The 24,851-nt window shown below is 36.9% G+C and overlaps 1 protein-coding gene across 2 annotated transcripts in view; it reads left to right on the top strand.

The window, feature by feature from the left end:
- Positions 1-24,851, top strand: part of SPECC1L (sperm antigen with calponin homology and coiled-coil domains 1 like) — a 70,043-nt gene that overhangs the window by 30,712 nt on the left and 14,480 nt on the right. For both annotated transcript variants that reach the window (XM_083803850.1, XM_083803851.1), the window contains exons 8-13: positions 1,353-1,516; positions 3,210-3,301; positions 8,539-8,629; positions 10,546-10,629; positions 12,445-12,601; positions 15,337-15,439. In XM_083803850.1, coding sequence (XP_083659976.1) covers positions 1,353-1,516; positions 3,210-3,301; positions 8,539-8,629; positions 10,546-10,629; positions 12,445-12,601; positions 15,337-15,439 — 691 coding nt within the window. The remainder of the gene's footprint in view (positions 1-1,352; positions 1,517-3,209; positions 3,302-8,538; positions 8,630-10,545; positions 10,630-12,444; positions 12,602-15,336; positions 15,440-24,851) is intronic.

Here is a 24,851-nt window from a genome sequence, read left to right as displayed (position 1 = left end):
ATAATTGTTTCTGGGAATAATTAGAGGTGTTTTGTATAAAAATTAACTTTTTAAATAAAACGTTTCAAATTATGATGTATTACAGCTTGAATTAGGTCATATAATTAGTTAAAAACTGAATCCTATGTCTTTCAGGAGTGTTAGTCCTCAATAACTCCATAGAATAGCAACATCTTGGGCAGCACCATTGTAATCCTGACTGCATTGTCTCTAAAGATTGAATAGCTTACAAGTACAGTAATGATGTTTGCAAAATGTGTATGTGTTAAACGTTTTTTTTTGTTGTTTGAGCTATTTATAGGATACATTATACTTACCTCCAATCCTACTTCCTATGTAGGCTAGGAGAAAAGTGTAGGAAAAACATGATAGGGATAGGAAGAGCAGACTGGTTACACTGAAAGTAGAAAATTATCTGAATGGATGAGTGATGGTTGCAAGCCTTCTTATCTGAAGTAGGATCACCAAAGTGAGAAGGGTGAATATTAATACATTTTGGCAAGAACTGTAATTATTCAATTACTCCTCAAAAATGAACCTTTGAGGTTACAGTTGCACTTTTGAAGGTACAATTGGCTTGCTGACTCTAGTCAGTACATTCCTTACTTGTCTACATACACAGAACATTTGATGTTTGAATCACTGTAGGCAAAGAACAAGGAGGCAATTGACATAGGAATTGAAAATGGTATAATTACTGTATTGGAGGGAAGGTGGTGAGAAATTGTGTTACAAGATCTGAAGCAAAAATCAGGCAATGTTTAATTACTTCAGGCTATAGAAAATAGGTTGCTTCAAACCTATTTTTTGTCTTGTGAGTGACAATGAATACCATAACCACAGTAAGTATTCTGTTCTAAAATTCTAAAGTTTTGCTTCAAAACAGATTTGGATGCTGCCTAGAGATTAATGCCAGAAATACATTATTCTCATCTCCTTACTCTTGATTTAAATTGTTTTCTCTTTATGCAGGCAGGAAAAAAAAATCTCCCCTCTGAGCTGATTATTTTCATGTGGTGAAATCTTTAAGCCTCAGTTTTTCCATGCATGCATCTGTATGTATGTACACGTGTATGTATTTGAGAGGAACAGAAATTTAGCTTTAGAGTATTGATTTGATAGATTTTTTGCCTGGTGCTTAAGCTGTCTGGCTGACAAATAGTAAGAACTCTTATATTGGTAATTTAGGGTGATCATCTATTCCTAAATTACAGTGGAAAGAAAACTAGGTTAATGACTGATTTTTTTGACCATAGATTTTAATTTGACTTCAAATTTGTATTGATTTTGTAACACTTTGCGTGTTAAGATGTTTTTTAAATGCCTTAAACAGGCTGCATTATCGATTTCAGGCAGGAAGAGGAACGTGGCCGAGTATACAATTACATGAATGCCGTAGAGAGAGATTTGGCAGCTCTGAGACAGGGAATGGGCCTGAGTCGCAGATCATCCACCTCCTCAGAGCCAACTCCTACTGTAAAAACACTCATCAAGTCATTTGACAGTGCCTCCCAAGGTAATTATTTTCAACCAATGTAGTGTCTATACTATGTTATGTTTTTTGGGTATTTTGACTTGGACATTTCTAATGGCTTAGCTAATTCAAAGGTAAGTTGTTTTATTGTACCATCATGATTTATAAGTGATGGCTAAAACAAATCAACCTAAACTTGATTGCACAACAGCTTGTTCACTGTGGTTAAGGGCAAACATCATTCTTTGTTTTCTGTTTTATCTTCACTGCTGCAGTGCCAGTGTTTCGTATGCTAGATGCTTTGATTCAGTGCTCCCATATATTAGAAATACATAAACACACAGTACATAATTGTAGCTGAAATCACAGCTGACTTCAACCTTCCTGTTAAGTTGTGTACATAAAGTGCCAAAGTAAGCATTCTAAAAGCTATGGAATAGCTAGAGCCAAGTTTGTTTCTTTTAATAACTTATGTTTTCATAGACAAAGTGCTTATGAAAGTTAAAAATAAGGTCCAACCAACATCGCTATTAGAAGATATAAGGAGTATTTTCTGAAATGAAAGGGATCTCACTGTTGAGACAGTGGAGTTCACTGTAATAGTCTGATTGTGGGGAAAAAAGGTACTGTTGTCCTTCTCTATAGATGAGTAGAATAAGGAAACCAAGCATTTCTTCTGAAATGAGAAACAGGTTTTAGGTTTGATTGCATGTGAGATGTTGTATGGATTAAAACATTTTCCTCACCAAGCCTTTTGGACTTGAATTTCACTTATGATAATGTTGCTGTGAGCTTCTGAAGTAAAAAGACCTTGCTGGAAGTAGCCTATATTACCAGAGAGATTTACAGTACCTGTATTGTGTGTGGCAAATCAATTTTTACACACTTAAAGCCTCAAAATGTAGTATGCTATAGAAGTATCTCTATTATTCGGTGATTCTGTAAATGGCTCTATTTCCTTGCGTATTTTCTTATTTCATATGTATTTAGTTTTTAATTTTCCTAGAGTTACCTTAGAAGGTTTTCCAATCTGTTCTTGAATAAGGTTCTCTCTTGCCAGAGTTTGGTAAAACAGTAAATTCCCTCTACCTTCTTTTTCACCTTTTATTTTAAGCTGGTATCTGTTGTCTTCAGCACTCATGCCTAATCATGCTGTTAAGGAATCAGATGGCTGACTCAACCAGCTCAGTATTTGTCTGTTTTCATACTTTTCTAATCATGGTATTTGTTTAATTCAAAATTCTGGAGACTCGTACATAACAGTAGGCCTATATTAGCTATGGACTATGTAGTACCGATGGCCTTGGATTGAAAATGAGAAAGGAGAAGCAGGTGACAGTGGATATCTTTCCTGTCTTACTGTCCCAGGAGCCTGCTACCATCTCTTTAATTATCTGGAGATCAGAGAACTAGCAATGCTATCATTTACATCTGCCAGGGTAATAGTATCCTGCACCTTAGCTGTGTCCACCCTGCAGTAAACTTAAATATGTTTTTACCATGGATAATATATTCAAGACAAAAAATGAATGTAATTACAGAGGAGTGAACATGTAGGCAAACTTCTAAATGATTTTGCAGGCAGTTACTAATTGAAATTTTTAAAGATGTGATCTGGTAAAACCAGTAATGTAAAATACAAGGAGAGTGTTCGCTATGTGCAGCCAGTCAGTCTCCTTGTTCATTGCAAAATGGTGCAGTGCTCACAATGGTTTCATTTCTGTGTTCCTGCTAGTTCCAAGCCCTGCTGCTGCCACAATTCCTCGCACTCCGCTGAGTCCAAGTCCCATGAAAACGCCCCCAGCTGCTGCTGTATCCCCTATGCAGGTAGGTGTTTTATGACTGCGTTTGATCCTTCTTTGTGAAGAAGAGCATGTGAAACTGCAGCCACTACTATTGTTTGGCTTTGGGGGGACATAATGATAAAATGCTTCTTCAAGTAGGCGGCTACTAAAATGTTCAGTCTAACAGAAGGGTGTTTCCCCAAGGAAACCTTAGAGAAAATGACACTTAGCTGTATTAGAAATGTAAAAACTCCTTGGTTTTGATACAGATACAGCCCATGTCTCTTCCTTCCTGGTCACTGCACCTAGGGTCCACATGGAAATATCTCCTTCAACTCTTACTTTCTTGTAAGAGGTTATTATAACTTAGGTATGTTTTGTAACATGTCCTGTTTGTATAACTTCTGTTTAAGTATTGCAGTTGAAGAAAAAGTTACAAAACACTCGCCTACTACTTGAATTCCTTTGGAGTCCATCATGGAGAACCAAGTTGTAAATACAAGATTTGGCATAATTTGGAAATTCTTGTTAAATATTCCCAACCCTTGCTATTCCTGTAGTACTGAGAAGTCTGCGAGGAAAACTTTATCTACATTCCTTAGTTTTAGACTTGCTGTTTGTCAGTTGTCATTCCTGTGCCTGGAATGGAAACAGCAGTAATCCCCTTCAGGCAACGGACTCAGATCTGTGCAGAATCTGTCAGCAGTCATCAGTATAAATGTATCCCATGTTGCACAGGCTTTTGATATCAGACCTGACCAGAGAGGAATGAAATCATTGTAAATTGATTATCTTTGTTCATTTTGTACAGACTGAGAGTTTTGTCCAGTTGCCGATTGTACTGTGTATTTTGTGCTGTCCCCTTTGAAGCTTTGTCCATTTATTCAGCTGCTACAGGAGTCTAGGTACACTTAAGACTGCATCATCAGTAATGCTCAGCTTTATAGATCACTGCTGTTTTTATGATCTCACTCTCTGCATGAAGAGAGACCAGCAAAAGCAAACAAGCTTAAGGACAAAGATGGGACCAGATTCTCAAAAAATAAAAGTTCTGTTTTACTCCTTTAATGCCAGTAATTCTCCCGTTGCCTTCAAGATATTGCTTGAATGACTTTTTGAGAGCTTCTGCTATTTTCTGTGGTTCAGTAACTCTTGGCAACAATTTTTGAAATTATTTAAATGTGACATTCTCTGACATGCATTGTTTCTATCGATCTGTCTCTATATTTCTGTTTATTTCTGTGCTTTTGTAGGAAGAAGCACACTTAATCTCATGTTCTAAAAAGCTAGACTGCAGCTTTGGCAGACAGAGGACTTCTTGACCAAGCCTAAGGCTTATTTAACTTTATTTACCTGAAAATTAACCATGAATCAGAATGTCTTAAAATACTGCAAACTTGCTCAAATTTACTGATCTTGTTTTGTTGTACTGTTTGCCAGAATTATTTCAATCCTGAATTCTGTTATAGAACCAAGTCATTAATAGCTGGATACTTATTATTGGGAAACATTGAAAAACAAAGGGGAAGGCATGTAAATGAAAACAGCTTCTATTGTCTTTTTTGATGATAGGTGGTTTTCTTGGAAGTATTTGTAATTATCCTGAAGGCAACTGGGATTTATGATCTCTGTTATGTAAACTTCATTTAAAGAATATTTTCTGATCAAGAAGGGGTTCAGGTTCAAAAACAATTTTCATCTTTTCCTTTGCTTCATTTTCATATTACTGCTTTGTTTTCTACTGATGTCTTCTATGCAGTTTTTTTTCTCTTTTGTGATTTAAAAGCAGTATTTTTATAAGTAGTTACCGTATGAGTTGATGTAGAGGCTCTCATCTTACAGAACTCATCTGTGGTTTAAGATCTTGAGTAAAGGTGGAAGAGATGATCTTGGTATGAGTGTTACCATGCTTATTATCATTAATCTCAGCTGCTTTTAAATGCAGTCACATGGGAAATATGAAGTGGACACCTACTGAGAAACTGACTTAGTTTTGATATCGCAATAAGATGGATTGGCTGCCAAGAAGATTCTCCAAGCACAGATGCATTGATATGTGGTCGCTGATGCATATCATTTCATTTTTGTATTGGACTGTGACATGAATTTCCTCAATCTACAGAGGTTTTGCTTGATTTGTTTATCTTCACAGTAACGTGTGCATGGATAAGGGGAGACATTCTTAAATACATTTTTGCAACTGAAAACAAGCAAAACCCCTTTCTGGCTTCGGGTCCAAGACTCTAGTGGAGCATAGAGGTTATTTACCATAGCTTAGTAATATTGCAAAGCAGTTGGGAAAAGATGTATAAGGAGATTGCTTTTCAGAATATAAAATAACCCTTCTGGGTTCATCCAAATGTTTAGTGAAAAAGTTTGCATCTGGTATTCCTCTAAGAGTGTCCAAAACAGATGCCTAGAAAGGAGTGTAAGGACAAGGAGGTGTAACTGCCAACTTTGCTGAGTACTTTCTTTTTCAGTTTCATAGTTGGAAGATTCTTGGAAGCAGACGTAGTTACGGATTCCCTGCTCACCAGTGGATGTCCAGCTTTGCGTTGAGCATACAAACATTCAGGCTCCAAGCAATTCAGAGTCAGACTTCCACATAGTAACTACTTAATATGCAAAAAGCCATGTTTGTTTTGAAATTGCCGTGTGTAGGTACATTGGCATAAATATCTTACTGCAGTACTTAAGTACACAGTGAAGTGCAAAGTACCCATCAGGAATAGGTGCCTGGGTAGTGGTTGAAGGTCATGTTTCTTTCCATAGCCAACAGCAGATGCAACAATTAAGAGTCAGAAGCAAAATATTTGGAGTTAAAGGGATTACTTCATCCTGTCATGGTTCGGCCTCAAATTTAGTGTGTCAGATGTTTGTTCTTCTCTTTTTTTTCTGACCTGTGTGCCTGTTCCTCTTCTGGGGCTGTTACTCGTCTTATAAAAGAAAAAGAAAAAATCTAATGACTAGTAGCTAGCTAGCAGAAGCTAAGAATGGCTGTGGGAAAGTAACTGTTGATAATCTTAACATCTTTAATTGTATCAGTTACTGAAATTGCATTATACAGAGACTACAACATAAAACATTTAATTTAACTCCAAACAATTTTCTTCATTACATCCCATCTAAAGTACTCCTTAAAGGTTCTAGCATTTCCTTGTGCTAGACCTCAGTGTAGGAGGAATGGGAACCAGGAACGCAGATGGCAAAGCATCTTTAGTGATTTCTTTCCCATTAGTAATTTCAATGAGTAGCCTCAAAAGCATATGATTCCTTTAAACTTGTGATCCTGTTTTATTTAGTGTTGAGGAATCTAAACACTGGTGTAATGGCTAAATGGTGTTGAGCAACTGAATGAGTTTGAGTATGTTTGTAGTTGAAGGAAAAAAGCTATATATCAAGGGATTGGTAGCAGCCATACTTGCTTCATTGCACATCAGATGTGTCTTGTAAATGAAGCGAGTGGCAAATCTGCAAGTTCAGCAGATCACTCAAGCAAAAATGTCTTTAACACTTGTAAAACATTTCAGGAAAAATTACTCTCCCAAGAGACACTTGTGCACTACTACGGTAAAGATACTGCCAAGTGGAACTTGATACGTGAATGTATTGGTTGGATCGTTTTCCTCAAATTACCTGAGTCACGATGTTACTATTGGTAGTTGTAACAGTAAGATATTTAATAAGGAACTAGCAACAACGAAGTTAAGCCCAGACTGCAGTGTCAACAGGAGCAAAAAGCAGAAAAACAAACAGCTTGTTATAACAAGGAGACAAGACTGATATATAGCAAGTTATCAGTTGAGTACCACGGTCGTTTTCTGACAATATCCGTAAAGGATGTTTGTTTTTAAGTGATACCCGGAAGCTGAGAAAGTGATAAAGCTATACGGTGATCCAGTAGCGTGCCTGCGCTGTGTGTACCTTCCTTTCCTGGCCGAGGCTCTATATTGCTCTGTCTTTGTTATGGCAATCCCAGAGCCAGCCAAAATGAAAATTTTTTTTTTTTTAACCTCACTGATTATTTTATTTGTTTCCTTTATTTATTTATTGGAAACAAAGACTCTCATTTTGATACAGTCCTTTATTAATAAAAATAAATAAAAGTCCTAAGAGGGTGAAATGAAATACAAAGGTATTGAAACTTTGAAATAGCAACCCTTATGGTAAGCTGTTGTAGGGAGCACTGTGCAAGGCTCACAGTTGCTGTTGCTTTTATTTACATGTTTAAGGGAATAATCTGTAGTATACCTCAGGATTTTGATATATAAAGCAATAAAATTCTTCATGCTGTGTTTTGTAGTTGGTTCTTAGATGCTGATAGCTGTTTTCTCCGTTTGATTACTAGCACAAAAGCATAATTCTAGTTTGGCCCTAAATTACAAATAAGTAGTCCTATAATCCTGCCTGTGCTACAGGATGCTGCAAAGTATATACTGTGAACTTCTGTTTATCACAGTTTTGGATATGTCTGTCTTGCCTACATGATTTGGCATGAGAAACATACGAGCTTTGTTATTTTATGAAGATAAGGCTCATTTAACCTTCTCATCTAATCTTGGGCCAGATGGAGAGCTGAAAGTTTTCAGGATAAACACATTACTGGACTTATTATGATTAAATATAGGAATCTAATGTAAAAGTGTGAGTAAAGAATGTAATGTAACTTGCCATAGGCTCTTTGAAATCATTCTTTTTTCAAAAGAAAGCAAACCGGAAAAGCACAAAAACCATCTGACAGTCTTCCTTAAGTCTTCAGCACTTGGATATAAGTTTCAGGAAGTGTAGGGGTAATTATTGAATTGTGCAGGTTTTATTTGTGTGATGGTAAAAAGCTTGTTTCAGCGTTATCCAGTGGTTATTACATTGTGTGCAAGGTGCATCTGTGATCATACACTTGCACTTCAAGCTGCCAGAAGCTATGAATTGCTAAACATTTTACGTAAAATTTGAAAAGACAATATTAAGAAGATGGTTTGTACAGCTTTCCTAGCAATAGTTAAAGCTGAGGGGAATGATATTTCTCATTCAGAATGAGAGGGAAAGCCTTCATTAAACAGTCCCCAGGGTGAACCGTGTCATGAAAAAAATGGAACAAATTTCTAGCAATGGTGTGGACAAATGAAAAATGATATTTTGTTTTATTCTTTCCTCCTTCCTCCTCCTTCCCCCCCCCCCCCCCAAAAGAATATTTAGAAGTTGTATTTTGTAGACGTTTTGTTTTGTTCTGCTTGGTTTATATGTAGCAAATTGTTTGACACAAGGATTTTTCTGTTTCAGAGGCATTCCATAAGTGGACCGATCTCCACTTCAAAACCCCTTGCTACACTGACAGACAAAAGACCGAGCTACGCTGAAATCCCTGTTCAAGGTATTCATTCAAGTTCATTTAAACTTCTCAGCAGTGCTAGTAATTTTTCTATTGTATGTAATATCCAGATCATTATCATATTAGGTGCTTTTTAGGCAAAATATTTTGACTTCTAAATGCAAAATAAGAAATATTTTTATTACTTTTTTATCACACATGGTGACATATCAAAAAGATGCTTTTTTGAGTTTTCGACAGAACCACGATTGTATTCTAATAACTGGGCATTAATCTGCTTTTAATGTGTGTATATAAACTGAGATCACTTGCAAAATCAAGATGAGATGATTTTAGGGATATATCATGCTGCTGCTTTCTAGATTTTAAAAATACACACTTCTGGGGCTTCATTATGTGTTGTGGGTTGTGTGTGTGTGTTTCAAACTGAAACTGGGATGATAGTTTTCATTGTATTGCACATGAATAACAAAAATATAAACTTAATAAGTATTGAATCTTCAGGAGCCAGGTGAAAAATGGAATGGAATTGACTGATTTATCTGTTTTCCAATATTTCCCTGTTGTGTGAACTTTTTGTCTCTCAAAATGTTCACAATGTGCTCTTCCTGTGAGAGTGAATGGCTATCATGTGTTGGGTGTAGCTCTCTGATTTATGCCTGTTTTAGTTTTTTTTGTAGATGTTTCTTAAGATAATACCCATATGACTCCAGACTGAATATTTCCTCTTGGTTTGGTATTCCTGAAGTCTGATGTTTTATAAAGGGTGCTTTTTTTCTTTTGGTAGCATTTCGTAATAGTTCATTCGTGCCAGATTTCCTTCTTGCTTTTGTTGAATGCATATTGAGGTTTTGTTCAATGCAGCAGGAGTTTTAATTTTAGAAACATTGATATTTTTAGGAATATTTAAATGCCTTTCCAAGAAGATAGTTTAGGATTCTTTCATTGTTACAGGGTTCATGGGTAGACATAAGCTTAAACACAAAATCAGTGGTACGCTTTATGTAGTTTCTTTGTTTTCATTACGATTAGTTAAATGCAGAAGCAGGAAAGCATTCCAATAGAGAATGTGTCTGACAGAATTCCTGTTCACAAGTGTGTGTGTGTGTATGTGTGTGTGTATGTATATATATATGTATATATGTGTGTGTGTATATATATAAAAGCAGTGTATGTTCCTTATGTCATGTTTTCAACTAGCGAAGTGGGTTTAACATTTTATTTTGAATCCTCGTTCACCTTTTTCATATTTTTGTACTCAAATTGCTGGCTTGTAATTGTAGCTACAGCAACATGAGTATGTAAACTTTATGCATGAAGTTTAAAGGTTTTATTTGAAGGAATATTAATTCTAAATAGTAACTAACAAAAGCTAGTTTCGATTAAATGCTACATAAAATTAGTTTTGCTGAAGCTTGATTTTACTCATTGTCAGAAGGCTGAACCAATCTTTCCTTAGGAAAAGTGAAGGCACCTTTTTGACCCCAATTCATGGGAAAGTCAGGAGAGCAAGTTTTTATTTAAAAAAAAAAAAAAAAAGACTACCAAACAGACCAAAAAAGGAGGGGAGGATGACACCAAACAGTTCACAACAGGGGACAAACCAATCTGCTTTACCATTCCAAACTGTGAATGGCATATCAAACATTTTTTCTGGTGTGCTAAATGGGGATTCCTTGCTTGGACTTTGGGTTTCACAACTCATTTTTAATAGAACAGGACAAGTGTAAGAGAGGCCTTACTGAAAAAGGATTAAGAAGGTCATGATCTGTTCATAGTGAACTTCAATGGTAATGAACAAATTTTAGGCCTTTTCTTTTGTACGGATAAATCTATTGCTCTCACTAAAGTAACCAAACTCTGGCATTGGTAGGCAATATTCGTGATGCATACCTAAATGTCTTACATTTAACTGGAATCTTTGTTAATGGTGTTCTGTCTTCGTTTTCTTTGTCTAGAACATTTGTTGAGAACGTCGTCTACCAGCAGACCAGCATCTTTGCCAAGAGTACCCGCTATGGAAAGTGCCAAATCTATTTCGGGTAATAACACGTTTTCTAGATGACTAATAAAATTAGGAACTCTCATTTCAGTGCTGTACTTACAGATCTATTTTACTTTTTCAGGAGAGACCTTTTGTTTTCAGACCATCAAGGTCTTGTCAAAAGATTGTTTAGATATTTAAAATAGCTTACTTTTCAGTGTTTGAGTTTTCTTTTGAAGTATATGAGGAAGGAGAGTTAAGTCTGATGGTTTAATAAATAAAGAAATGCAATTTCATTGCATCAAGTGGAACAGAACAGATTTTTTTTTAATTGCTTTTCTAGTGTCATTATTGTTGCAAATAGAGATTTGCACAAGGATACTATACTGTATGGTTGAGTGTCAATCATGCATGTAAGAGCTGACTTATATGTTCCAAGAAATTCTACCTCGCTGTTACCTTTTACTGCTTGAATGTAGGATTTATTTTAAAGAGAGCGAGGGAGGCAGAGAAACATTGTCCTTCTCTAGCTGAGCTATTCCATTTTTGTTTGTGAGAAGAATTATTTTCAATGGCTGGAGAAGGTCTCTCCTTGAAAATTGGAGGATTGTTCTTTTTAGGTAACAAATGCATATTTGTATCTTACCTAATGCATGTAAATATTTTCCCATGTTACCTAGCAAAACTTCTACCCATTCTACAGGACAAAAGAGTGTTTGTAGTAAATCATTTTACAATAGTCTATTTGGTGACTGGAGAACCTACAAATATTTCCAGTTTTTACTCTTGGTGGTTTCTGCATTTTGCATTTTTTTTTTTAAAGAATTGAAAAATATAAGTTTTAAAAGGTTTCTAGAGACAAATCTTTAAGATTTGTAACACAAATAGTGGGATAATGTGAAAATGGTACTTCCTGTTAAACTAGGCAGAACCACTTTGAGAGGCACACATATATATATATATACACACACATATACATACATACATATATATATGTATATTAAAATCCCTGTATTTGAATAAATGGTTTCAGGGGGAAAAAGCAGTTTAGTTCATTTTGATTTGTGCTGAAAACATCCACCCAAAATTATTTTTTCTCAACTTCTTGTGTCTGGTATTCATAAACTAATTTACTTGCCATAAGTCATTAGAAAATAACTCTCTGAAATATGTGGAGAGTCACACATTTGATTTGCAAACGTACAAACAATAGCGACTGTGTAGATATAAAAGGCAAACCTCATACTGTTAACTGGGATCTCTTCCATGTAGAGAAAATGTGACCATTCTACAGAATGTAATGCTTGCTTTTTTTTTTTTTTTGACAAAAATGTTTTGTCCTGTGATTAAAAACAAACAAAAAAAAAGGCAGATTTTTCTCTGTGGAGTGTTGTTGGGTGGTCTCAGGTCAATCTTTAATTCGCCTGCTGATATTTAATTCAGGTCCAGAGCATCACATAAATGTCAATTCTTGGTTAAAATTAAATGGAAACAAAGCAGCTATTAGCTAAATTACTTTTTTCTTAGCTACATAACTGCATGGACTAGAGAAAAAGTGTGTGGTTTGATGTTAAAATTTATTTTCATTCATGAAGTCTTCCAAATGGAAGTATTGAAATATCATTATACCATTAGATGTGTTCATTGAATTATCTTATGATACAGCCTGTATGTCAAAACAAAATGTTGGTAGTGCACTTGAAATACTTGATACTTCTTCACTGGCAAGTACCAAGAAAAACGTCAAAGCCTAGGACTGTATATGGATTTCCTTTCATGGTTTCTGAACTAACACTTGTCAGAGAGCAGGAATAAGTTCAAAAGGTTTTATTGATTGTAAATGATCAATGTATGGACATTTTTCACTGTATAGTGTCTCGAAGAAGTAGTGAAGAAATCAAACGGGATATCAGTGCACCTGATGGAGCATCTCCAGCATCTCTCATGGCAATGGGTACCACCTCCCCACAGCTATCACTCTCGTCTTCCCCTACAGCATCAGTCACCCCTACAACCAGAAGTCGAATAAGGTAAAAGCCCTTTTCTGTTATAAACCAAAAAGTGTTAATTTCATAGCTATCTGTTTGCATATATCTAGGATATAATGTTGGCACCAAGACTGCAGATTTTACTGCCACCCATGCAACAACAATCTTTGGAAACAAAGTGCTTCCTGCAGCTCAGTATACTTTTCAGAGCTTATATGGTCAATGCTACGATTTTATGCTCCACTAGAAAACCAAGCTAAATCATGTCACTAAATAATATCATCACATCAGTTTAATATACCATGAAACCAAATCCAAGAAGTGAGCTACAGCATATTGTAAAAGCCTTTCAGAGTGGCTTGCACTTGGAGAGAATGTGATAAACTTGAAATTTATTAATCACAGCTGAGGACAAAAAGTTGTATGACTGGGTCTTAATTCCAGACACTTCTGAATAGCCAGGACTGAATGGGCCTGTGTTATTTGTACCACACTTGAAATCATAATGTGAATCTAAGTAAGAATGGCCAGGCACCCCTCTCTTATTAGTATGATAAAAAGATAAACCTTTGCAGATAGGAAAAGGTTTAAATTTATCAATCTTATCAGTTACAAGGACTTCAAAGTATTTAAGCTTTATGTTATGCAAGTGAAGTATGTACATAGTCTTGCCTCTTAGATCAGGAAACTGACAGACAAAGGTAAAATGACTCTTTCAGGCCTATTTGACACAGATCTTCTTGAGAGTTTTTGTACAGCAGAAACATTAAATCTTTAATGTTCTGAGACATTACAATATGTAATAATTGCATTATAAAATTGTGAAGTTATTTACAGCTGTGGATGATACTGAAAATGTTTTCCTGAAATCAGTTGCAACGTGTCTCTGTGTTGCTCTTTTCACTGTGCAGAAATTAAATTGAGTTTGGATCTGTTACTTTATCAACAGGTTACTTTATCATCAACAGGTTACTTTATCAGCAGCAACGTATATTGTCTATGTTAGCACTTAAATGTAGACCAAGTACATGCAGAAATAAAAAAGACTAAAAGACCTATATATGAACTTTGAACTGGTAGCATAAAATTCATTGATGGCAGCCTGAAGACTGTAGAAAATATGTGGCGTTTCATGATGTAACTGTACAGTTGTAATCATGATAATATGCTGCCCAAGCACTGCCTGAAATGCCAAGCCCTATAACAGGAGGAGCAGTGTACACTGCAGCAGTGGGTGCGTAGCGATGAATGAGCTCTCTGGAATACTGCTCACAGTGCCGCTGCTGGACTTGAGTGTGTTTTTGTGATAGAGTTTCTCGTTTTCCCCTACCTTTTTATGAAAGTCATGGTAAAATAAACAGTTATTGCTATAGTACACTAAAACAAATATTTGAAGTTTACTGTTCCTGTTCTAGTTGAATCTTTATTGGCTGTGTTGATTTCAAATTAAGTTAACCTAATACACTAACTTATAAGATTTGTATGTCAAACTATTTTTCATTGTCTTCATACAACTTATGCTAATTTATTTCCTTTAGCTGTGTTCTCATAACTGAGAGAACTTGATATAAACCATGTGCATTTACTGGAATTTGGGAACAGGCTGTACAGCTCCTCCATGGCTAAACAGTAAGGTTTAGCATAGAAAGGGAGCTTGAAATTTGAGGTCTAATAGGTAGTCCCAAACCTCTGTGCTGAAGTTCTCGTAGTCTTGCATAATCCTCGTTGTAGATTAAATATGCAGTCCCATCATTATTTGTTTTGATGACCTTCTTCGACCTCCTCTGAGCTGGACTTCAGTAAGGCCTTTGACATGTGCCCCATAGATCCTCAGGGATGAGCGGTTGATGTTTGGGCTGGGCGTGTGGACAGTGAGGTGGGTTACAAATTGGCTGAACGGCTGGGCCTGGAGAGTGGTGGTCAGCAGCCTAGGGTATGCTTGGAGGCCAGTTACTAGTGGAGTACCCCAGAGGTCAGTACTGGGTCCAGTTCTGTTTGCTATCTTCGATAATGGTCTGGATGATGGAGCAGAGTACACCCTCAGCAAGTCTGTGGATGACAGAAAATCAGAAGTGGCTGATGTGCCCGAGGGTTGTGCTGCAATCCAGAGGACTTTTTCCCTTCCCCAGTCTTGCCTTCAAGAAGAAATGATGTAAGATAATTTGACAGTGGAGGTGAAATTAATTGATAGCTTTTATTGGGAACTGAGCAGTGGTTTTCAAAAAAAGTGAATCGTTACTGTGCCAATGTATCAAATAGCAGATCAGCCTAGCAGATCTGCCCCCGCCTTTTTGAGAACTCCAGTTCTCAGGCAAATGTTCTGTTAGTAACAACGTGCAGCTAATATGCAAACCTGTTGTTTCAAGGTGACATTTGTAATCAGCCTTGAAATGCAGAAGAGATAGCATCAGTTTATTCTCTTTCTAAATACAAAATAAAGTCACTTGAGTTAGCTTAATGGTTCAAGCTGGAACTTGACATGTTGTGAGTTGAATTTTCTAAACGCTACTCTCTAAACTCTTAAGAAAATATCATTGAGAATGAAATACCTAGAAAAAAGTTTAGTTTCAGGAAAAAAGGATTTGCTAATGAAAGAATTTCTCCAAAATAATTCTTAAGTCTACAGGTATTCGTGTATTCAGTTTTTCACTCAGTAATGCTTCACCTTGCTACTTTCACTATGACAATAATTTGGGTTTTTTTGAACTTTGCAATATGTATTTCTGTTGTCTAAGATACGTTACTAGCTATAAGTTGTGCTTCTCTCTCATTACTAGGGAAGAAAGGAAAGATCCCTTGTCTGCCCTAGCAAGAGAATATGGAGGATCCAAGAGAAATGCCTTGCTGAAGTGGTGCCAGAAAAAAACAGAAGGCTATCAGGTAACTGCAGAGTTGTTTAACATAGCATACTTGTAGTTGCAACAAATTAGAAGCTGCCAATAGCATAAGCCAGCTTGCTCCACAGTTGACTGCATAGATTGCAATGGCACTGGTATGTACTGTACTCTCTTCTTGGAACACATGCTACGAGTCCTAACCTAACTAACATTAATAGCTCCTTAGTCACTTTGCTCCACGTTGTTAATGATTTTTTTCTTAAGGGGGCAGCTGTCCTCCTATTGAGGCACTTCACAACAGCTTTTTACAGATTGCACTTTGGAAACTGTAACTTTCAGTTACAGTTGGATCTTCAGCAATTTAAATGTTAATGTCTCCCCAATGCGGGTATAGTAATGTTTCTTGGATTTTAGAAAGATTCTTTTTTTGAAAGGTAATTAGTCTGGTTGTATTTGGATCTGTCAGTGTGCTCCCATTTAGTCTCTATTTAGGGACAGTTTGTTTTCTGAAGGTTGCATTGTCTTGCATTTTGTACTTAGCTTTCTAATACAGTTCCAGATTTTTTTCAGTTGGTCCAAATGTTATCAGAACTCGAAAGAAGTAACAAGATAACTATCCAGAGTTCTCCTGATTACATTATTTTTTCAAAAGAATAGTGGCTTCAGCAAACTAAACCAGGATGTTAATAGTCTGACCGTGATGTATTTGTTTGGTTAACTTGTATTGAAAGTGGTTGGAATTCCCAACACAATCCTCAGTTTAAGAACTTTACTCTTTCCATGACTTGAGACTCACAATGCAGGAGGAAGTTCAGAGCCGCATAACAGGATGATCGCCCATCCATAGGAAAAGTCGTCTTTCAGTACAATGGAGACGCTTGTGGTATAATCCCTCCCCCTTCTTCCTCTGGCACGTCTAGTGCTAAACTGTGCTATTTCTGAGGATAAGCTTCTTTGTGGAAAGAGCCTTTCTCCTTCCCCGCATTTCAAAAAAGGCAGGATGTTATATTTCTGTATAAATCCTGTAAAACAGAATGCAAAAATATTTTCCCATAGTGTCTTGAAATGAAATACAAATTTGACAGCTTCCTTACCTGATTAGGAAAAGTAATAGGAAAAAAAATCCAAATTTTTCATTCTATAGCTGTATGCATGTACAAGAGGTTTTTTTTGTGTAGATTGCTGTTTAAGACTACTCTTCTTGAACTTTATAGATGCTAGTAGAAGAATAGGTTTTGACACTTACTGTACTTGTTTCAACAACTGTCATATTGTTCACTGATTGTCGCTATTGGAAACCATAGCATATAACGTCTGTAGAACTAATTTATGCCTTCTTTTGAAGGAGTGGGATAATACAAGGAGGTTACATGATGTTAGTTTTTGGAGAAGAATGTCTTCCACTTCAAGCATACTCATTTTTTGTCTTTGCTGTAAAGAATTTAGTTTTTTTCAGCATCACCTGAATTTCAGTTCTGATTGAAATCGTGTAAGTGGTGTTCTAATGTTAAAAATACATCTAATACTGTATTCTTTCTGAATGGTGGTTATCCAGCTTTTTGACATCTCAAAAACATTATCAATACCAGATCTATTTTTGGAAATAAAAGCTTTGAGTTTTAATTTTGTGTTAAAAGTGTGGATTCAAAAGCGACAGGCAGTAAACAGGTATCAGAATAATGAACATCTCCCTTCCTCATTCAATTCTAGTTCTCTTCCTCCTTCCCTCTCCCCAGATATCACCAGGGTACCTTTTCACACCTCCAGCTCCTCCTAGTGTCCTATACTCTGTGACAATCCCTTTTATACCCAGCATTTCCCATTGGTACCACTTCTGCCTTTCTGCTATGTCACTGGTTGCTTGTGTTTGGATTGCCATCTGGGCAGGAGCCAGCACGTGCTTGTCAGGGCTACCTGCATGCTGGCTACCAGCCGGCACCTGGCTCTGAGCTGCCACGTGAGCCAGAGGGCCCAGAGAAGTCCTCAATGTCCCTGCCTCTGTTCTCTAGGAATAGCTGTAGGTCCAGATTCTAGCTAGTTATAAAAACAGTATTACAGACTCAGCTTGCACATATTTTTCATTTAACAAGTTCTAAAATGACCTGGAAGAGTTTAACCCTGATTTTGAGGGGGAAGATGGGGATGCAGAAGGGGGGAGTAAAAGGGAGTCCTGGAAGGCTTTTGTTTTTGCGTGCTATTAATGGGACAAAATTGACAACAGAATTATTTCAATGGTTTTAATACATATTAGTAGTCTTACTAGATCAATAAGGAAAACTCAGCTTCATAAGCCAATATTTGAGTATGTCTTTGCACCCGTGGAAAGATGTGTTTATGTCTTCAGTAGTTGCCAACTACAAACACTTTAGTTTTGTTTTCTCAGTCTCATCTGGAGACTGTCTCACGGGTGTAATTTTCTATGCATACATGTATTTAAAATTGTATTACGCATGGTATTATGCACTGGATATTGGAAGACAGTTGAATAGGCTAACAAATAGTAATCAAATAGCCAGATATAAATCTTAATTAAAATTAAAAAAAAAAAAGAAGCTTTAAGTATACGAGTTATGGGTGAGTTGCCAGTTGCTTAAAATTTTAAAAACAAGATGTGATGTAGTTGGCTTACCCTTATTGATGAGCAGCAGCATATGATTAAATATTATTCTCTTTGAAGACAAGCTGTAGTTCTTGAGCTGCTTTTTATTCCATTTGTTGAAAATCCTAATGGGGGAAAAAAAAAAACATCCCAGGTCTGTACTGTTTCATAGACAGAAGGTTTCCTGTATCCATAAGATACTTTTGTACAATACAGTACTACTTAATTGCTTGCAGCAACCAGTATTTTTTTGTCTGCTCAAATAAAAAGAAAGAATTACTTCTGCTCTCCTATCCCTCCAGGAAATTATTTTTAAGCATTTAATCAAAAGTCTTTAAGTATCTGTTTTAGAAGCCTGAAATTTTGTGAACACTAAATAATTCAACGACAATAGCATTGTGGAACTCTTATTTCAGCCCATTATAGTGGGAGGATTTTTTTAAACCCTTCATACACATTCACAGACTTTTATGCCAAACTTTACTTTCCAATTCTGACAAATACATAGTTCCACATACGATTTTTTAAAGCAATTGTAATGCATTCACAGAGGTGAGAAACTTAAGATTTAAAAAAAAAAAACCAACAACAAAAAAAACAGTACTTAACTCTGTTTAAAAACTATAATAAATTACCAAATTGTGCAGTTTTCTTGATATATTCAAGCAAATTTGGAAGGAAATTGATTAATAGAACGGTTGTAGTCGTGAAACAATATTTAACTGTATTTCCAAACCTAGCATTCTTTTGAGGAGTACCTCAATAAAAAAAAAAAAAAGGTTAAAACAGCCAATGAGAGTAAGAAATTCTTCCTGATGTAAGAAACTGTATGACTTTATCTGATATTGTTGTTTTTAATACCCATGCAGTCTGAATGCTGTTTGCAAGCAAGAATGCTCCTTGACACTTTGCTTTGAGACTGGCACTCTGCAGAAGGGCACTGCAGAGCTAACAGCAGGCAGGTTCCCTGTCAACTTTTATCTAGAGGCTGTTCAGTCCGGGCAGCATTGCACTCACTAAGATAGTGTGAGTTTAATTCAGGACTCAACAGATCCCTAAGCCGTGAAAGAGCGGAGTTGGTCTCTTAAGATAAGTTGTGTGTGTGTTGTTTTTTTTAGCACATAGATAAAGGAGCAGCAAATCTCCATTAGTTTTCAGATGAAGAGGGCACAGAATACTTGAAATTTGGTCGTGTGTTAGCTTTATTCAGGGCCTGACATACTGATTCAGCGTTCAGTGCCAAGTGCTGCATTTTCCAGAGAGAAGAGAATCCTCCTGGCTCCTCTAAAATATGTGCAGTGTCATAAAACTGTCATAAATTCCAGATATCTTCAAAGTACAACACAATCCTATCCAGCTGTTACAGAGCATTTACCCTAGCTGAAACACAGCTACTTTCATTTTGAGTACATAACTAATAAAAGTCCAAAAAAGGATGTGAGCGTGCATGTTTCATGTTAAGAATGGGACCAATAAACAGGATACGTGCATCCTTTACCCGTTCTTATCTACAGCAATATTTCAATTTATTTTCCATTTTTGTCAGCATTCTGAGAGAGGATTTACTTCCAGAAGTCTAACACAAAAGAACGATTTGTCACAAGGCTGCTGCAAGAATATACAAAAAAAAATAGCTTTCTTTGAGTTTTTCATGCCTTCTAATGACAGGTGCACTGAAAGATATCCATATGGTAGCCTTGAAGTACCTGTCCTTTAATTATGGAATTAAATTAATTAATTTTTCTGGGAAGGCCAACTAATTCTTGTAACCTGTACAGATCAAATCATGTCTCAAAAAAAATAAAAATAAAAAGCCACACTTTTTATCCACATGGCAGCAATTAAAAAAAAGCTAAGTTTTGTATTTTAAATACTCTGGTGACATACAGAATTCGGTGACACGACTGTACTTGGTCACAATAGGATAATTACCTGTTGAAATGATTGTGTGCACTGAATACGTCTGATTTGAGCCTTTGTTAAAAAATTGTTTTTTGATCTGGAAGGTGTAAAATTATTTATAGACTAACACTATTAAAGACTCCATTATATTTAGTCAACATGTTAGGATTCAGGCATTTCTTGGCCACTTTTAAAATGAAACTGGCTATGTAGGAGGATGTGAGTTTGACTTTCCAGAGGCAATTACTGTGGGACCAAATTGAGGTAGTTCGGGTGAATTATGTTATAAATCGGGCTTTAACTCAGTTAACTCAGTGTTCTTGGCCTTTATTGCTGTAGCGGACTATGTAACATGAAATTGCTGATATGTATCTGTAGTTGTAAATATATTTTGTTTTTGAAATGGAAACTTCATTTTAAAATGAAGTTTCATCCCTGCCCATGGCAGGGGGGGGGGTTGGAATGAGATGATCTTTAAGGTTCCTTCCAACCCAAACCATTCTGTGATTCTATGAAAATAAGTCCAACATTTGCTTTGGAAAGAGCACCGTCTCTGTAAACCTTGAGAAATATCTGATATGGGGGGGGTGAAAGATTTCTTGACAACTGAGTGGTACCTGTCTTCCACCTAATTAAAATATGTTCCTTATTTCTGTCCTGTAGAGGGGAAAGAAACAGGTGATTAGTATATCAAAAGATCATCTATTCAGTGCGCATCAGTCAAAAGAATTATTTTATTATATGCACATGCCTTGTTTTCTTTTTCTTCACCTCAATTTCATGGAAGAAAGCAAAGGCTTAGGATTCTACCCAAGGCTAAGATTTGGCAGGTTATTTTTGGAGTTAGTGTTTTGCTTCCATTGAGGATAAGTTGCAAATGAGCTGGTTGGAATAAGCATGCAGGCGATCTTCAGGTAGTTGTGTGGTTTATTGTTCAGTTACAGCACTAGGTGTTCTTGCTGATGAATAACCAGAAGAGGCCAGAACAAAAAAAAAAATAATAAAAAAAAAATGATTAGCATAGGATGTACTTAGGATTTCAGCCACATAACAATCCTAGACTTCAATAAGTAATCCAAAACAATAGTTAGTTTTGTCATTCAAACATGATAATAATGCAAACTTCATATTCTGTGTATTTTGTGTATTTGTAGTGATTGAGCAGTGTGATTATGAATCTATGTGTACTTAATGTTATGTTGAATGCACCTTTCAGTTAAGAAATGCTTTAATTTCTTTTCAAATTGTAAATGTAGAGTAACAAAGTTAAAGGTAGAAGATGCTTCAGGTTGCTTTTTAAAAAAATCTATTATTTTATAAACATCTTTGTAAACACCAATATTATATTCTACTCAAACTATTCTGTTGACTTTAAAGAAGCACAGAAAGAGGACAAGATGCTGTGCACATGAAAGCCGATGCTGAAATAACGATTCCAGGGTGTGCATGCATTCCCTGGTGCTGTCTGGTTGATTCATCAAAGCAGTCAGGCTGCCAAAACACTTCTCTCCTTGGTTTAAGCTGTGATGCTTTAGCCAAAAATTATTGAATTAAGGAAGTATATACTTCCTTTTTCTGTTTGGTTTGGATTCTGATACAAGAGAAATGTCAGCTTGTTAGACTTAATTATGACAAAATTTAGAGCAAATTATGGAGCTGTCTTTATCTCTGTAAATGCTTCAAATGTTAATGTCTGAAGCTATTATTGTTTTTTTTTTGAGGACGACTGCTCCTTTTATGGTCTTTTTTGTGCCAAAATTGAAAAATAACATGTCTTGGTATGGAAAGAAACATTAGCAGTCAATATTTAAGGCTCTTGATGGCTTATTTTTGCCATTTACTGCCTTCTCAGAGCTGCAAATGAAGAATCAGTGGTCAGGACTGCTATTGCGTCTACTCCAGAAATACTTTAACAGTGTCACCCACAGCCTCAGCACTAATCCAGGATTTGAGAATTAGTACGGCAATCAGTTTCACTGATTGCAAGACAGTCAAATTTGTCTGATGTCGTGCGGGCTCCAGCAAACAAAACCAGGGAGTTACCACTAGTTTGCACATCCCAGTCTTTTCCTCAGCACTTGCAATCAGGCTTTTGCTGTCCGTAACCTCAAGCCCGGTGACAAGCTGAGTCCAGTGCTAGTATCAGAAACAGACCCTGGTTTGAACAATACCAAGTAAGAAGGGAAGGGGAAGTCTTCAAGACTTGGTTTCCAGATGATGGATTCTGTGGTGTGGTGTGCTGTGCTGTACTGCCTGCAGAAGGTACAGCTGAAGGACAGTGGGAGCGGGATGCACTGCTGGTCACACTGCTACGCGGCACCATAGTTACCTTTCCTCCAACATGAGCTGATCTCCCTGCTTTAGAAGAAACCATCTGGTAGGGATGGACCCAACTGTTCCCAGCATAAGAGCCCAGCCTGCCTAACCCCAGTGCTGACTGTGGGGTGGTGAGGCTTCCACTGAGAGACATGCTGATCTCCTAGGCGCAGGGGAGAAGTCTGGTTGCAGCCCTCTCTTTCCATTGGCACATGCAGTCATGAAGACTTTTCCAAGGTGAGCTTTGGCATGGGGTAGATGGGAACAGACATGCCTCTCCCCAGTGGAAAAGCCAACCCTACCTGAGAGGAAGATGGATGAAACTCAGAGAGCAAGCATGGCTCAGACGATTCTATCACGGCTTCCCTATAGTCTGCAGAGTGCCTGGCACAAGGTGCAGGGCACTGCTGCGAGCATGTAAGCACAGGTGTGCGGTGCTGTGTTGTTGGGAAGGGTCAGCAGCTGGTAGGAGATGGATGATGGATGTCTCCAGTAGCGAGTTTTGTAACTTGGAGGCATTACCAGATGCTGTTTCACTGCACCTACTAAAGGAAGGGTGATACTGACTGATACCACGGAAAGGCTACAGGGAAAATACACTCTAGAAAGTCTTCTGAAAGCTTAACGGGAAGACTTGTTTAGTAGTTTACCTCTATTTTTTTATGGATGCTCTTTTCTTTTTTGTGTGTCTTTAAAAGCTTTTAAAAGCTTTTTAATAGTGATTTTCTGCCATGGTAAAAAGCCTGCCAAGGTCTGTAAAATTAAACCTCAAATCTCGTTTTAATGGTTTAATATATTATAGTACAGAATCATATTAATGCTTTTGCTTTCTCGGCCCACTTATTTCATTAACTAATACAACAGAGACATAGACACATGGTTTTATTTTCTTTATGTCCTAACTCATTTGCGAGCCAGCCTGACTCAGGATGTGGGAACATCCTTTACTGTGCAGAGCAGGGGCTGGAGAAATAGTTGCTATGCAGTATGCTTCTCTGCCCAAATTGTAATATTTGCAGTTCAAAGAGATTGAAGACAGATGTGGGTATGTCCGCTGAAGAGATAATTAAGGAAACTTTGTCCTTAGTTTATAACTGTAAGTTAGAAACCATGGTTTCTATAGCTTTTTTAGCAGCAGTGTTTTCTTGGGGGGGGGGGGGAGTTGAATCAGAGTTATAGTTGATATTTATATCTTGCATTAAAAAAATACTTTCTCTGATTGTAAAAGAGCCTGTATTTTTAATTTAGAGAAAAAAAAAACACAGTAGGACAGTTTCAGAATTATTTATACTGGTTAAAAAACATTTTAGTATTGAGGGTTCTAGAAAAGTCATAGGTTGGAAGAGCCCTTCGACTGATGTACAGAACCATGTTGAGCAGTCCTGAATGTTTCTAGTGAGGGAGGTTCCTCCATTCTCTGGGCACCCTATTCTGAAGTTTAATTGTTTTATGGTGAACACCTTTTTCTTACAGCCAGAGAGAATTTCCTTGGAAGCAAACTGTGCCTATCACCTCTTGTCCTGTCACCATGCAGCCGTGGGAAGATGGTAGCTCCATCTTCTCTATAATGCCTTGGAAGACTGATCAGTTCTTCAGGCTGAATAAACCTGCTTCCTTCAGCCTTTCTTCATTGGTCAAGTTCTTCAACCTTGTAATCATCTTGTTAACCCTCTGCTGGACATTCTTTAATTTCTCAATGACTGTTTTGAGCTGGGGGGACAAAACTCTGTCCAGCACTCCAGGTATACCCTGACAAGGGCCCAGTAGAGTGTAATAATCCCATCCCTCAGCCTTAGTGATGCAGCTCAGGACACGGTTTGCCTTCATTGCTGCACACTGCTGACTCATCTTCAAATTCAGTTCATTTACGGTTAAACCACTATCATATTTCAGCCTAAGCTGATGGACCATTTTGTTCCTATTACATTTTCAACCTTATTTCAGGAAGAAATTTCTTTTTTTTTCTTTGTGAGCACAAGGGAATTTTATTTCATTTATGTTGACTTCTGCTACTGTGCTCTTTGTGTCTTAACAGGATCTTGAGTCACGCTTGAAATGTTTTTGGTTGTGGGTCTACCAGCGTGTTCCTTTGCCATTGGCTGTTCTCCCACTATGTCAGAGCTGTAGGGTGGACTATAGCATTTGGTCTGTTTGATTACGTGAAATGTTATATTCTTGCTTATACTTTGTCTCTAGAAAAAAAAAAAACAACTCTTATAACTCAATTTGCAATTCCTGGTTGGCACATGTCTTCCATGGATCTTCTTATCACAATAGCTTGTTGCTTAACTCTTTGTTAGAATTGCTTTTTGTGAAAAATCTCTCCATAATTCTAGAAGTGATTTCACTCCCACACTAAGTATTAAAAGTTAATGGACAAGGACTGATAAAACTCCTCCTGGTTCACCTCTCTCCAGCAAGGTTTATTCCTCATTTGAAAATTTATCTGAAAGTATGCCCTTTAATTGCTTTAATATTTTGTGGTCTGAAATGGCTTGAAGAAAAATTCCGAAGTAGATTCCAGCAGAATTCTCTTAATAGAGCCAATTACTTAATAAAAGCAGTAACAAAGAAGAAATTATGTCAGAGATCTTGGGCTGATGTTCTGTTTAGCGTCAAGTCTTTGAGAAATAAGAGC

Source organism: Anser anser (assembly GCF_964211835.1).
Source record: "Anser anser genome assembly, chromosome: 18".
In the NCBI taxonomy this organism is placed as follows: Eukaryota; Metazoa; Chordata; class Aves; order Anseriformes; family Anatidae; genus Anser; species Anser anser.
The sequence above is the reverse complement of the archived record's forward strand: the minus strand, read 5'-3'. Positions and strand labels throughout refer to the sequence as shown.